Below are 16,582 nucleotides of genomic sequence, written 5' to 3' on the forward strand. Positions count from 1 at the left end.
GGTTGGATCTTGCTTGATGCGGCGTGTATATGAAACTCTAATCCATATTGGGAATGGAGATTTCTACATTATGTGCCCTAGCATTTAAGTGTTAATGCTCTAGTGTAATATATATTATATATTCTGTACTAGATGATTTTGATACTATTCTGCACTGAGAGCCTGATTCAGACCCGGTCGCAAGCGCTGTACGCTCGCAACCCGGTCGATGGTGGGCCAGTGCGTATGCGCGCGACGGAGCCGGCTGTCATGCGCATGCGCAAGACCCGGATAGCGATGGGCACTCCGTCGCTCCGGGTCTCGCAACAAAGGGGGTGAGCTGTCGATGTTGGGTGACAGCTCGCCCCCTTTGGTGGGCAGGCCGGGGGAGCGGCTGCCCAAACGGAGGCATTCCCATGTGAACGCCTGTTTGGGGGCGGCCCCACTGACATCACGAGTGATGTCAGAGGGAGAGATTTCGGCTGTTAGAGCCGAAATCTCTCTGGGGCTTGCGGCAACGAGACCCTACCACAAGGGTCTCGTCGCAAGCCCTGTGGTCACCCACAGCTATGCGAGCGGCCAGGAGGCCGTTCTAAAAAAAAAAATAGCCCGGCCCTGCTTCAGAGCCAGCGCTCTATCAGAGCATCCGGCTCTGAATCAGGGCCTGAGTCTATTCTCTTTTTCATACACTTATACAATATGTTTATATATGCTGTAGTTTTTTTTTATGCTCTGCAGTTTGCAAATGTGTTATTTATATTCAGTGTTCTAAATATTAGCGATGGATATGTTTTACGCTTTTGATGTGTGATAATTATTGTGTGAGTTTTTTTTATTGTTTGTTATATTGTATTGTTTAATTGGAAAACATTTTCAATAAAAAATAGTCAATTAAAAAAAAAAAATCCAGTGTGCTGTGTGGGCAGTTAAAACAACTTAATCCAGTGGCCTGTGTGTGTGGGCTGTTAAAAAAACAATGTACATCAGCCATGTCAAACTTGCGGCCCGAATGTACCTTTTATGTGGCCCGACATCGAGGCCTCAAATATACATATTTTGCTGCCCAGCCTGTTCCTACTGCCCACCCACTACTACACCCCCTGGCCCAGGTGGCAGACTGTGCCATGCCAGTGACAGGCCCTCCCAGGGACCTGTACTACTAGTGTGCTGCGGTTGCCAGCGCCCACTACTTTTCCCCCACCTGGCGCCATCACCCCCACCGCATAATAGTGAGTCAAGTGACTCGCATCAAATCCATCTTTACCTATGCCACATTGTCCGACGTGCCCGCAATAAAGTTTTTCATGTGAGCACTGAAGCCGGCGTGGCGTCACGTCATCACATCAAGTCACACCGGCTTCAGTGCTCTTAAAAAAAACTTTATTGCGGGCACGCACGCTGAATGAGAGGAGCCGCTGTGGGTGGTGTTAGAAGTCTGAGCAGGTGCTGGAGCAGACAGACAGAAGAAGGAGCGAGCGAGGTAACTAAGGTAATTCTTCTCTTGCACGATTGCAGAACCATTACATTTATTGTCAATTTTTTTTGTTATTGTGTATGAATAAGGTTGTGGGGAAAGGGGGTGGAGGGGCGGGCAAAGGGGGGGATTGGGGGGCCCTGCCTATTTTGCCAGACCTGGGCCCCACAATTTCTGATGTCAGCCCTGGTGTAACGTGAAGCCTTTTTTTTTTCTTGGGAGCCCACACACTCTTAGACCTTGAATATTCGGCCCGGTTGGGATTTTGAGTTTGACATGCCTGATGTACATCATAGTAGTGCGAGCGTTTACAAATAATTTTTTACTGGACACATTTTTTTGTAATGAACATGCAGGATAAATTGTGAACTTTAAATGTGCATTAAATCTCCAAACATGACCAAAATATATGTACAGCCTGTATTTTGGGGATGCGGTCAATATCCCGACCACCGGGATTCCGGCGCTGTCAGAATCCCAGCGCCGGCATCCCGAACGCCGGAATCCCGAAGGTAAGTAGCGGGGTCGGGGGGAGGTTTAGCATTAGTTAGGCATTAGGGGCAGAATTAGGGTTAGGCACTAAAGGGGAGGGTTAGGTTTAGGCAGGCCTGCCAAGAGCTGTACCCTGCTAAAAAAAATGGGGCGTGGCCTAAACGTAAAAGGCGAGACCACACCCACTTAGGTTAAAAAAAAGTTTTGCAGCGCCGTGTGCTGGCGAGCCCGGCGCATAACCAGTGGGGGGCGCGATCAGCTTGATCGCTCCACCCTCAGGCATAGGAGACTGCTGTGGCTGCTTCTTAGCAGCCGTGAGCAGTCTCCCAGTGCAGCCCAGCACACAGCAGTGTGTGCAGGGCTGCTGTGATATAAGAGGGGGGGGGGGAGCGGTGCCGGGCCCCTCCAGCAAGCCCGGGCCCGAGTAATTAGAACCCGCTGCCCCCCTCTTGGCGTCCATGGGTTTAGGGTGTGGGGAGGGGGAGGTTAAGTTTAGGGGGGGAGGTTAGGGTCAGGCACCAAAGAGGGAGGGTTAGGGGAGGGAGAGGGGGAGGGTTTGAATACTGACCGAAAAGTGACTGCATTCTAACCCTGTCGGGATGCATCCCGTACCCATCCCTGTATTTTGCCTTCACAGCATTGTAACTGCCATATTATGGGGTTTATGTAATAGTGGGGTAGATGTATTATAGTGGCACGTTAAGTGCCGCTATAACGCTTCCTGCTTCGCCTCTTTACCGAGGCGAAGCAGGAAGCACTACCGGTGAGATGTGTGAACATCTCACCGGCCGGAGAGGGGGAGCGTTAACTCCCCCCTCTGGCGCTACCCGCTACAGACCACATCGCATCAGCCTAGTGCTGATGCGATGTGTGTCAGGCCCGGCCGACTCCACTGAGCATGCGCGGGATCTCGCAAGTATCGCGAGATCCCCGCGTGCAGCCCTGGAGCCGGTAGCCGCCACAGCACTGTCCCTGCTGTGGGTATAGGCTAGCGCCAGGCTGTAGCTGTCGATAACGACAGCTACAGCCGGCCGAACGGTCAGACGATCTGACCGTTCGTACATAGCCCAGGCTGTCGGCGCTGCTATCTTGTAGATAGCAGCTCCGATAATGACAATTTACCGCCTAGACCCCCGATCATACAACGGGGAGAAGCGGTATCAGCGCACTTAACATGTGCTGATACCGTTTCTGGGCTTCATACATCTACCCCAGTGTGTGGTGCGGGTTGACTGCGCCGACGTAATTCCTACAAATGTGTTCCTTTTTTGTGTGGAAATAAAGCAACCCTATACATGTCTACTTGTGTCCCCTACTGGCAGCTTTATCTGCTAGTATAACCGCATGGTCACTGCTGTCACCATTTATACTGAGATTCGTTTTTTTTTATATTTGTAATGGAGTCATTATTATTTACACTGGGCATGGCCGAAATGTGCTTAAAAGGGATCTGGGATCTGCTCCGTTAGCTGACAGTGTAGTGGTATGAGTGTCTCAGTCTCTATAGTAGAAGAATGCTGCCTGTCATGATGATGAGATGAATAGTGAAGGCTGAAAAAAACCAGTAACAATGTACCAGTACTTTGTATATTATGAATGATTTGGCCCCGCCCGCTTTCCGACAGGGTCGCTACTAATCGGCCACTTGCCCACGGGGTGTCACTGACAACCCCGGGTTCCATTAACCGACTGCGGCCACCGACATTGCTGCTGCTAGCGCATTAGTCCATGCATTTAAATATTTAGCAGCGGGCCACCCCGAAATAACGCACCCGACGCCGAGCAGCTCTCAGGCACTGAGCAGGACTCCTAGTGACGTCATCACTGCGGTGCGATGAAGGGAGGCCCCCGTGCGGCGCTGCGTGAATGATAGACAAGCAGCGATGGGAGCGCTGTGTAGGGACATTATCCGGGGTACAGCAGTTATGCGGGGCTCCACAGGCCATAGGTTTCTTTTTGAACATATTCCAGGTCAGAGGGTTTTTCTGCCTTACGTGTAATAGTGTCACTTACTAACCTGCTCTGCTATTACTCGCACACTAGGGGGTGACTTGACAAGGGGGAATGGTCGTTACAGGTGATACTTATGTATACGTTTTAGCTGTTGTTAACGCTTTAAAAAAAAAAAACAACTAACCAGAAATAATAAAAAGTTGGTAAACGCCAAACAGTGAATAATCTGAATGGCATTGTGATATGCTGCTTAAAGAGCTACTCCTTCGCGTTGAATAGAATCGTGCCCAGAGACCTACTGCTGCTAACCGTGTCATTGTTAAACCTGATAGAGGAGAAAGGTCATCAACTTCTTATGTGCAACAAATATTATAGCAAAGCGCTCATTTAAAAGAACTCTGTAAATAGAACAAAATCTGGTTAATCCCAATATCCCTTCTGGAACACATGGGCCCAATGTGTGTGATTGGAAGTTCTCAGTGTAGTGGTGCACCAGTCAGTTGCATATCTCATATAGGAATGGACATTGGAAGCTGATGATTAGCAACCATTGATGTTCCTAATTAGATGGAAGTACTTTGATGGGTGTTAGCCATTGGATGCAGCTTTCTGATGCCCATCCAATACTAGCTGCTTCTGTGCAGCTGTAGATTCCCAGAAGTGGTGACCCCCAGCTCAGCTAATATGTTAATGCACACAGTAAAACCATTGATGGTAATAATATAGAATGGCTTGCGACGCAATGGCTAGTAACCATTACATCACTGCATTTGATATTAGAAGCCTAAACAACCATTTGATGCCAGATGTCCATCCCTAACCTGGTAATGACCTGATTGGATTATCGAACATCTTGGCTCGTGTTAGGTTTATATGCTGTGATTTTCATCTAATTCTATGTATAGCTGTCAGCTATTTAGTGTTAATAGTATATAGTTTGTAATAATTACATACCATTGACATAAGCGGGAGAAGCAATAAAACAGTAATGGTTTAGACCAGTGGTTCTCAAACCTTTTTGAATCACGGTGCCCTAGAGTATCGGCATTGTTTTCACGGCAACCTTAAGCCGAAAGTTTGTTATTGAGAAATTCTGTAAAAAACAGTGCATATTTTCCAGGTCTCCTCACAGAATAACAAGTGAAATAGTTCCACCTGTACATCTTCAAAAATGTGTCAGTGAGTAATGAATACACTTGTGCACCTGCTGGGTGACTTGGAAAACATGAGCTGTGTGGGGTCCTGAGAACCATTAAGTTAGAGCAAAGTGAGCGAGAACATGTGCTCGTACCTGCTAGAGGGCAAACAGGGAATATGTCCCGAAGTTCAAATATAAAAAATAAAATATTTACTGCGCTGGTGTGTCTCATTCAGAACAATAAATTACTTGATTGATAATTTATTAAATGATAAAAGATATATAAACACTTAATTAAATTAAAAACATATGCATACAATATCATAGTGACAAATTATATCATAAGTACTCTGTAGCAGCTTTTGATAACATTTCTTCTGAAGGTTACATAGTAATAATTTTCATGATTTCCAAATATTTATTTATTTATTTATTAACAGTTTCTTATATAGCGCAGCATATTCCGTTGCACTTTACAATTGTACAGGTCAAATATAAATAGCATAGCATAAAACCAATAAATGAATTTGTTTAAAATAAACAATCACATGTGGAATAGTTTATTGGAAGCCTAGAGCCACAATTATAATTAAGAGTCCAGCACTCCAACAGTCTTGTAAAGATACAGATTAATTTGGCCCCTTAATAGCCATGAGTTTATATCTGATAAGTCTCTTATCTCCTGGAAACTGAATAAACGGATAGTTCACAAGATATAGTGCTCAATAAGTAACAGTGTAAATTACAGGTGTACTTTTGTAACAGTAGGTCTCCGTCACAACCGCAGCAATTAATTTCTTACCCGGGTCCCAGACATGTAACAGGCCGCTTAGAGTGAGTAGCAGCAGTTAGTCATGCCCAGCTCCAAATCCCGTCTCCGTTCTCCTTAGTTGGCAATAGGGACGGATGTCAGGTGCCACAGCCGCTAAAGATGTAATTAAGCCTGCTGGGTTTCTTTAGCTGGGAGCGAGTGTGTGCAGCGTCTATGTAAACCGCATGCAACGTCCAAGTACCACGGTGTCCCTGGGTCCCCAGAACAGCAGCCGCAGCAAACAGTGAGCACAAAGAGGTGTTTAAAATCCAATAGATAGTAATTGTTGGTTGGAGTTACTGGATTATCACAGGAGCAGCAACGTGTTTCGGCATTTGCCTTTTTCAAGCTGGTCTCCTCACAGAATCACAAGTGAAATAGTTCCACCTGTGCATCTTTAAAAATGTGTCAGTGAGTAATGAATACACTTGTGCACCTGCTGGGTGACCTGGAAAACATGAGCTGTGTGGGGTCCTGAGGACTGAGTTTGAGAACCATTGAGATAGAGCAAAGAGAGCGAGAACATGTGCTCGTACCTGGTAGAGGGCAAACAGGGAATGTGTCCTGAAGTTCAAATATGCCAGGGAGGCAGAGCGAATGTCAGCGAGTCAGATAGGACAGACAGCAGTGTTCACTCTAGGATATTTTTGGTCAGAGTGCTGATCAGTGAGGAGGGCACATTTTAATAAGTTTTTTTTTTTTGTGAAAGATCTGCATTTCCATACTGCACATGTGCTCCAAAAAAAACCAAACAAACTTCTATATGTAGTGTTTTTTCGCTCTGAATCAGGGCGGCTTTTTTTTTTTTTTTTTTTGGGAGCCGGCCAGGTGATTGTCGCGACCATCGGGGCTTGCGACGAGACCCTTGTGGTAAGGTCTCGTTCCCGCAAGCCCCAGTGAGCTTCCTGCTCTAAATAAAGCAGGAAGCTCACCACTGACATCAAGTGGTGCCTCCCACAAAAGGCAGGCATTCCTTCGGGAATGCCTCTGTTTCTGTAGCCACCCCCCCTGCCCGCCTCCAAAACGGGGCGAGCTATCAATCACAATCGACAGCCGCCCCGTTTTGGTGCAAGACCCGTAGCGACAGAGCGCCCCTCGCTGGCCGGGTCTCGTGCACGCCGGAGGCTACGCATGCGCTGGGGGCAAACATCTACCCGCTTGCGAGCGGGTCTGAATCAGCCCCTGAGTACAGTAAAGGTGGGTATCCACTAGACCAGGGGTGGGGAACCTTTTTTCTGCGAGGGCCATTTTGATATATATAATTTTATTTGCGGGCCTGGTGCAGGCCTCACCCCTCCGTGTGATGTCACACGGGGCAGGGCCACAATCACCGGTGTTTACAGCAGGAGCTATAAGGGCAGCGGTGTGACTGTCTGAAGCGTCCTAAGGACACTCCAGGCGACTGCTGCATAGATTCTGGCTGCAGGATGCCATTCTAGGCACCCTGCTAGCCAGATGAGGCTAGCAGAAAAAAAGCTCCGAGGGCCAGACCAAATGATTCCTGGGGCCTTATACGGCTCCCGGGCCTGAGGTTCCCCATCCCTGCACTAGACGATATGCTCCATGAATCATATCGTCTAGTGTTTGTCCTGCAGTGCCGTGCTCAATGTCGTAAATAACATTGAGTATCCACACTGAACAATATCGTTCAGTGACGTCACCCTCCCTCATCCCCGTACTTGCAGAACCTGACGATATTGACAGGTTGCCCTGCAAGTACGGGCGATGAAAGATACTGTCAATGACCAGCGGGAGCGCACTTCGCTGGTCGTTGACTGCATACCCACTGGACAATATTGCAGACGATGAACGATAACGAAATCGTTAGCGTTCAAATCGTCCACTTTATCATTTAGTGGATACACGCCTTTAAGCTGTATATTTATGTAATTGAAACACTTTGAGTCTGGAATCCCCTTTGACCACCATATAGCCTAATTTCATTATATTGTTGATGAAATCACGCCGGTGGTGCACGCTGGTTGGCACCCTTCCTTTCCTCTCTTTCCCTCTTCATTCCCTCTCTTTCCTCCCTCCCTACCTTCTCCTCACATCATAGTTATTACCGATTTTTCTTTGATAATTCATCTCTGAACACTGTAACCTTAAGTGTGATCATCTAGCATTCACTTCCTTATTGTTAGATGTCTTTTCAAAGGCCTATTTCTATCCGTTCTGTTATTTCTAATCTTATCTATGTATGGAAATGTTTGCTATGTTCTGTAATTCATTGAAAGAATTCAATAAACAGAATTTAAAAAACAAAAGAAACATAGGGCCTGATTCTGAGATGTACGCAAACCCAAAGGTTTGCGTATTCCTCGTTTGGTGGAGGGACTGTGTATGCGCATGACCTGTCCTCTGCGCGTGCAGAATGGGTCCTGCCTCATTGCGCGCAGAGCCCCCAAGCTGCGACTGTTTGGGTGCGGAGAAGGGATGGTGCTGCCTGCGTTTCTAGAAAACGGCCTCGCAATCGGGCAGGAGGTAACCTTTCTGAGTAAGCTAATGCTTCCTTAGTTGGCCAATGCTGCAAACATCACAACTGATGGTCACAATTTTGATCCGATCCTGCATCTTCGCAAGTAGGCATTGTATCTGAGATGCCAGCAGGAGGCCTCCCGCAGGCATTAACATATTTTTTGCACAGCAGCTGTGTCCAAATACGCAGCTGCTGTGCAAAAGCGTCCATCTCTGGATCAGGCCCATAGATAGAAATGCAGACCCTTCCGCAGATAAGCATTTTTAGGAGACATATTTCTTGTGATAGTTGTAAGGCTGTTGCTGCGATAATTATCTGCTGTACTAGCTTCTAATTGGCTGACTATATTTATTCCCAACTAATGACAGTAATTAGCAATACAACATCAAGTCATGGTCATCTAGTCACATAGTTTAATTGACATTTCCATTCGAATGACAGCAGAGGATTACAATGTAATTTTTAAAGCAGTAAACAACAGATGTGGATGTTCAAATTTAATTACATTTTATATGGAAAATGCAGCCTATGCACTTAATAACATATCCTTTCTTGTGCATGTGGCACTACTTACCCCCACGTATGTGATACTTCATTACATTATTATATTGTGTACAAATAGGGTAATGCAGTTTTTTAGATTTTACTACTAACACTGTCAGTCCACATTTTTACGTAATCTCTATGCTGTTGTGGGGAAAAAGTGCACACACTTGTATGACTGTCAGTGCTACTGTTTTTGAGCTGCATGCTTCTAGAGACGGTTCAGAGTTAACGTGTACACTTTTCTTTGTGTGTGGGTCCAACGCTAAATGAGCCCAAGTGTACATGATGGCAGAGAAAGTGTCTGAGAAGGTTGAAAGATCACTATCCAAACTTAAACCCCATACAAATTAGTTCCATTTCACAGAAGTGAAATTCCATGCTCTTTTTAGCTGGTTGCAGGCAATTGTCATTTATTTTTACTTCAGTTTGTTGCCCTGCAAATGTTCCTGCTGTGAAGTGAAGTCAGGATTCCTCTGTAAAATACATTAATTTGTGTTAAGTCTGTGGGCCCGATTCAGCAAGCATTTCTATTCTGCTTATACGCACACAATGCAGTTGCTAATATCAGTGGAGATATGCAATTGCTTGCAATCGCATTGTGATCTCAGCCTAACATAAGGACACCCACTTCCCCTTACTCACAGCCGTACACTTGGGCAACATAGCGAAACAATCGGTAACATCGACTAACATTGGACCCATACACACAGTTAAGGCAGGTCAGACGTCACTCAGGAATTGCTCATTTCAGTGTACGCTATGAGGCCTCAGGCTGCGTATGCTATTACAGTGACTAATTTATGCACACCCCTGCAACGCCGTCCCAACGCACTGGCACGCCTGCATTCGCCCCCTCCCACTCCTGGCTAGTTCACACACACGCACTACGATGCATGCGCAGCGATCCATGCTGAATCAGGCCCTGTGTTTTTACCTAGAAGAATTGCAGACATTGTTTGCTTACAACTCAAAAATGTTGAAAATTGGCCATCAAATCAAATTAAAATGGTCTCAAATAAACAAAAAATTTACATTCCTCTGTACATAACTGCCAAATTTGGAAGTTTTTTGGAATAATAATAACTAAGATGTTGATTACTTTTAAAAGTTATAAGAATCTATAGCAAAATAATGGATATTCATATAATAGTTTAATACATGTTGATTGTGATCACTTTATATTATCTGAGGTTTGGTAATGACCGTGGGTACTACAGTTTAATACAATAACAGAACCGGTGTATACAGAGACAACTTACACTTGGTATGCCTGTCTTTCTCTCTTTATAGCTTGTGTTTCTTGTGTGAGACAGATATTTTCAATGGAATCTCAACAGCATTTGAACTTTCCAAAAAGGTCCCTAGGGCAACCCAGCCCTTCCACGCATACACATCTCCTGAAACCAGGTAAATGGCCTCAAACGTAAAATGCCTAAGGTTCTACTGGTACTAACCACTGAATTTATTTATTGGTTTGTCAGTTTTTATTTGGCTCCACAAGTGATTCAGTATCTTACAGGAGTGAAAGGGTACACAAACATACATCAGTCACTACTTTGTGAATTCTTATAAAAAGTCGAGTCCAGCCAATCCGCAGAGCCAATGGGTGGAGAGTGCGCTTTCCCACCCTTGCTCCACTGGATACTGAGTGGGCTTGTCAAAGCAAAGTCCTAACCACCCCGGACTTCCTGTAGCATGAGAGAGGAGCTGGGAGTAGGTAGTGTAGACATCTCAGCATCATGACATCTATCACAGAGAGGAGCCTGGAGCAGGCAGCTGCAGACTCGGTAGGACCATAGACTAAGAGGAAATAAAGAGGAAAGGAGATCTAAGGTAAGTAAACTAGAATAGTTAAAGAGAACAGGGAGAAAAGAGTGTTTGGTATGTAAATAAAAACCACTGGGAGTGTGTGCTTTTGGTACAATAAGGTTAATTTACAATTATATTATTAAAATATTGTGTCACGTATGTTGATGTCACGATAGAAAAGTATGAGAACCACTGCTCTAGTGAAATCCCATGATCCCAATGCTTGTAAATATGTCAGTACAAACTTGTCATGCGTTTTCACTCATGTCATTTCATGCAAAAAAAAAAAAAACAAGTTGGGTGTAAAGTGGCAATAAACTGAAATTTTTTATTTTTTTAACATTTTGGGACTCATTCAAGATGGCTGTAGAGGGGATGTGCAAGGTCCAAACATAAGCTGCAGTCAAGAGCCCCCCTTTAAGAACGTGCCCCCTTGAGCTGGAGCCATAAGGTCTACTATATGCAGTGATCGCGCTGAGCCAAGAAAAATGTTGGTCCAAGGGACCCCTCACTTTAAAAAATTGGGGTCCTACCTGACCTTTTCTGGGTCCCATCTAAATTAAGGTTTTCTGTATATCTCACAATTTAGCAGCTACAGTCCATGAAGCATGTAGCAGATGACATTGACCCCTGTAGGAAAAAAACAAACACATTGGTCCCAGTAGGAAAGTAACAAACACATTGGTATTTTTTTTCTTCCTGTGGGGGCCAAACAAATTGGCCCGATAGGAAAAAAACAAACACTGGCCCCCATCGGAATCAAAAAAATTAATTAAACTGATTCAAATTCATTGCACTGCAGCCTGCCCTGCTGTATCACTGCAGTGGGAGGTGGCATGCAGCTACGTGACATCATGTCGACACATCACCGTCTCTGAGTCACGGCAGGATCGAGCTAAAGGTCCCTACACACTGAGCGATATAGCGGCCGATCCGACTGTTTTGAACGTTATTGCCGCTATATTGTTCACTGTGTGGGCACAATATCGTTCGCTGCTCGCTCCCATGGGGTCGTTCGTCGCTCCTCCAGATTTTTCTACATGTTCAATTGATCTGGGGGATCGATGAACGATCCCATGCATCGCTATGCGGGTGGGGCAGGGGGGTGGCGGCGGCATATCGGGCGGTGGCCCACCGCCCGATATGTCGTCAATCGGATCTGCCGTCGCTACCCAAGCTACCTGCTTAGGCGCTTACACTTATTGGAGGATGTCTTCACTTCAGGTGCAGGTACTGTCTCACGCAGGGCCACGAAGCCGCATGTCCCTGTAGTACCGCTGCACGATCTAGTAAGATGCCAAAGAGGTCTGGCCTGACTCCGCCTCTGCTTTTTATTGCCTGCAGCAGGGCCTGGGACATCAATCAATTATTGATAAACTAGAGATCAGTGATCGCGCTGAGCAAAAAAAATTGTGGGTCCCAGGGACCCCTCACTTAGAAAAAATGGGGTCCTATGCCACTTTTTCTGGGTATCATCACATATTATGGTCCAATGCTGGGGGCAGGTAGAAGTTGGGGTAGAGCTGGAGATAGAGGCAGGGAGAAGTGGGGAGTAAGGGCAGGCAGTGCTGGGGGCAGGGTAAGTGCAGACAGCAGTTGGGAAAGTGCTGGGGTGCAAGGACGGAGATAGGGGCAGACAGTGGTAGGGGTAGGGGGTAAGGGCAGGCATCAGCTGGGGCAGCATTGGAGCAAGGAAGGGGTTAGGGACAGGCAGTACTGGGGACAGTGCTGTGGGGGTAGGGAGGAGGTAGATAGCAGCTAGAACAGTACTGGGGGCAAGGATGGAGTTAGAGGCGGCAGTACGGGGGGTAGGGAGGGGGCAATGTCAGATAGCAGCTGGGGCAGGACTGGGGGGCAATGATGGGGTTAGGGAAGGGGTAAGGGTAGATAGCAGCTGGGACAGTACTGGGGTGAGGGGGTAAGGGTAGATAGTAGCTGGGGCAAGCAGGTGCTTAGGGACAGGCAGTACTGGGGGTAGGGAGGAGGTAAGAGTAGATAACAGCTGGGGTAAAAAGGGGGTTAAGCACAGACCGTACTATGGGCAGTGCTACATTAATAATAATAAGTTTGCAGCACTGCAGGCACAGGGGGGACACACTACTGCAGGAGAGACACACTTCTACACATCCCCACCACACAGGGTCACAGACTACATATGCCTAACCATCTCTCCAGGCACAGATGCCAGCCAGGGGAGTATAGGACAGAGAGCAGCACTTACCTTTGAGGAGAAGGAGCGTGGCTGCACTGCACTGGGTCAGGCCAGGCACAGGTACATGGTGCTGGCGGTGGCTCCCGGGGTCAATGTGCCCTGTAGAGGATGTAGAGGCACTGCTGGAGACTGACCTGGGCTGGAGGAAAGAGCCCTCACCAGATCGACGTGCTGCGCTGGCGGGCTGAGAGAGGGGGAGGAGGACACTGCAGGCTGCGATTGGCTGAAGAGACTAGACAGTGATTGGCTGGGGACACAGGTAGCGAGCGATTGGCTGGGGTGCTGCAGGCGCTGCCTCGCTGCTGCTGCTCCAGGGGAGTGGGCGGAGCCTGGCGGCCCCAGTGTCTGGCCGGTCAGAGCTGCCTGGAGATTTAGTGAGGACTAGATGAGGAAACACTGCTGGCTATTGATTAATGGGACAGTCACATTTGCATTAAATCAGTGTTCTCATAATAAAACCTATATTGGGAATATCACACCATCTTTAAAAGAATGGCTGTTATCTAAAACCTTCAATAAGTAAAGCTGGTCACATATATTTCATATGAATGATGTAGACAAAATTTACCCAAAATTGCTTATATTTGGGTTTCACCAGTTGCCTGATTTTAATTGTTCCCTGAAAATATAAGGTTAGATGGAGACCAGCATTGTTGTGTGTTCCATTATCAGCAAAACATTGATTTGGTCAAGAATATATGGACCTAACCTGTAAAAGTCTGTGAAGGTTATCGGTGCAGAAGTTAGCTATAAAGTTGATGAGTGATATAAAGTATGTTATCACGCTGGCATGCTCATGTCGGGGCATACGCACACTGCACACACCAGCGTAATATAATATCATTTTGTCCCAAACACAGTCACACACACATTCTGCACTCATTTTCTCCCAGCACAAGCCTCCTGCCACCATTACCTGTAAATCATTTGTCCACAAACCGCCCACCGGGACAGTCAGTCCCGCACAAGCACGGCATGAGAGCCACTGGTTTAGGGATGGCCATCGAAGGTGTCATTATCGATGGTGCCATTGGTACATTACATTAAAGAGAAACCACCTATGGTTTCACCCATCGATGGATATTCCTGCTGTGGGTGGTGGGTCAGTCAGGAACGGGGCTAACCTGTGGGCCAATCACAGATGGGGGTGGGACTGAGCATGGCTGCGGCAGGAGGGGGGCTAGAAGAACTAAACTTTGTTACCCTGTGCTTACAAGAAAATAAAAAAATCAACATTGCTGCACTCTCTGCCATCAATGACGCAAAACGATTGACCATCGGTTGTAAACCATTGATGTTTGTTATCGATGGCCATCCCTACTCTGGTTACCAATGGGGCATGTGCCCGCCCTATGACAATCCAGTCAGTTAGGCGGTGGCTCAGGAATTGTACGGAGAAGATGATTAACCTGCGGATCAGGTACTAAGCGCTGTCAAATTAAGACACAGATGGGGAGAAGATCAAGAGACAGAGAGATTGAGGAGCATCAGAGTGACAGGGAAAAACAGCAAGACAGGAGGAGAAGATAGAGGGGTGTATAGAGACAGTAGTTGGACAGATATACAGAGGGGAGTAGAAAAGGGGGATAGTGTCCGTGACAAATAGAGAGGAGGAGGGAGAGAGAAATGAGGAAAAAAAAAAAAAGGGTGTGGGCTTGGAGTGCTAAAAAGTGAATGGAGGAAGTAGACCAGAAAATAAAACCAGGCAACGCCAGGAGCAACTTCTAGTTTTCACTATTCTTTTTTTTTTTTTTATAAATAAATTCTGTTTATTGTACAGCATTGGATAATACAAAAAAAGTATAACCATAGAAACATGTAAAACAGGATCATACAAGGAAATGCCATGACTGTTATATTTCTACAATAATTTCTACAGTATTTTACAGAAACTGTAAGAGAAAAAAAAAAGGAGAAATAAGAGCTAAAATAAATAAGAAAAAGAGAGAGGAAAAAAAGGTATAAAATATATTTATAATCAATCCCAAATGATAAGATTACAGAAGGCCTCAAAGAACCACAATTAAGCATCAGGAATAATATAATAAATGAAAATAGGCAGGGCTCAAAAACTTCTAAGTAGTAAAGGAAGGGAAGGGCAAATGAGAGGGACAAGCTGTTACTTCTTTTCTCAAGTAATTTGTCTTAGTAAAAACCAATTTGTATTCTCAAAAACCTTCCAAATTTGTTCCTGAGTGTGAGACGGAAGGCTGTTGATATATATACCCCATTTTTTGTGAAAAAAACACTATCCCCTTCTCAATAGAGAATGTGGCCATCAGGGCCGTAGCTAGGGTAGTGCGGCCGGTGCCATCGCACAGGGCACCACAGGGCAGGGGGCGCTGTTTGGGCCTGCCAAATTTCTGTTTATTATCATTCTTGCTTGTAGCTTCCTCTTATTTCATCCCCAGCATCTCCTGGCCTCTCCTTTCTCTTCCCTGGCCCTTCCCCATGAAGCCATGGCCCTTTTTTGGGTGTATTATGTTCCTTTGAAAATGAGGGGGGCGCCAATGCTCTTTCTGGCACAGGGCACCAAAAAGTCTAGTTACGGCTCTGGTGGCCATACAACGTTCATGATTAAGGACCTCTAACAAAGCTGTCTTCCATTCCTCCAATGTAGGGGTGGACTTGTTTGGCTACCGTGACCTTAACTGACAGTAAAGGTTACATTATGAACTTCCTCCCAAGAGGAGAAGTCTGCAAAAAGTAAAGCTCTAGCATCCTAGGTAAACGGACATGAAGAGATATGGTCAGGTGATTGAGGATTTTACACTAAAACGTCCTAATTTTTGTGCAAGCCCATAGATTATAAGAAAATGTAGCACAAGAGATGTTGCATTTAAGGTATGAACCTATTTCAGTTGGAACAAAATGTATTAGTTGGGAAGGTGAAATGTATGTTCTATTTACCATCAGGATATGTATTTCCTGTAAACGAGCGGACTTTAGTGCCATTAAAATCTTTGTGGTATACGGGAGCATATCCCCAAGATCATGCATATCTGGTAGTTTGGATTGCCAGGCACCCGAAACTGCTGAACATGTGGATTAATTTAATTTGATGAGATCCAGGTATACAAAACGGATCTTAAATTTATTAGTTTGACCAAAGGTGAGGATGTGCCGTAAAGTTGGGGTAGTGTCTGCGGAACCTAAAGGGTCAGTGAGAGATTGGATGTAGTGTCGGTATTGAAGGTACATAATAAAATGTGAACGAGGTAGATGAAATCGCTCTTGAAGTTGTGTGATTGAAAGTAATTGTCCTCCAGGGTCAAAGACATCCTTAATAGCGAGGATTACCCTACAGTACAAAGAGGATTTTACTTCGGCATGTCACAGGAATCTTAGTAATAGGCGTGTGAAGCAGGACCACTGGAGAATATTGATAAAATAGAGCTTCCTCCAATGCTGTATTGGTAAAGTTATTCAAATGGATAAGCCAATCTGTTATATATCGGAACAGAGCTGTTTTTGCAAATGTTAGAATGTGAGGCATACCCAATCCTCCCTGATTCTTAGGAACATACGTGCGGGGACGGAGCATTCGGGGTTTACAACTACGCCATATAAATTTAGAGAATAATTAGGTGCAGCGAAGGGCATCCGTTTTTGTTAACGTGATAGGTTACATTTGAAGTAAGTAGGCCAGTTTGGGGAAGATAATTGACATAACTACCGTTACCCTGCCT

General features: G+C 45.7%; 1 protein-coding gene across 4 annotated transcripts in view; it reads left to right on the plus strand.

Moving 5' to 3' along the window:
* The first annotated feature begins 3,630 nt into the window (after positions 1 to 3,630).
* XPNPEP3 (X-prolyl aminopeptidase 3) overlaps positions 3,631 to 16,582 on the plus strand; it is a 111,187-nt gene continuing 98,235 nt past the window's right edge. Inside the window, exons 1-2 of one of the 4 annotated variants that reach the window (XM_088468002.1) lie at positions 3,631 to 3,916; positions 10,163 to 10,279. In XM_088468002.1, the coding sequence (XP_088324128.1) occupies positions 3,829 to 3,916; positions 10,163 to 10,279 (205 nt within the window). In that variant the 5' untranslated portion in view covers positions 3,631 to 3,828. Of the gene's footprint in view, positions 3,917 to 3,956; positions 4,023 to 10,162; positions 10,280 to 16,582 lie in introns of those variants that run through there. The other 3 variants (XM_088468001.1, XM_088468003.1, XM_088468004.1) reach the window with 3 other exon arrangements.

This window comes from Taudactylus pleione, unplaced genomic scaffold (assembly GCF_031769625.1).
Source record: "Taudactylus pleione unplaced genomic scaffold, aTauple2 ptg000080l, whole genome shotgun sequence".
Classification (NCBI taxonomy): domain Eukaryota; kingdom Metazoa; phylum Chordata; class Amphibia; order Anura; family Myobatrachidae; genus Taudactylus; species Taudactylus pleione.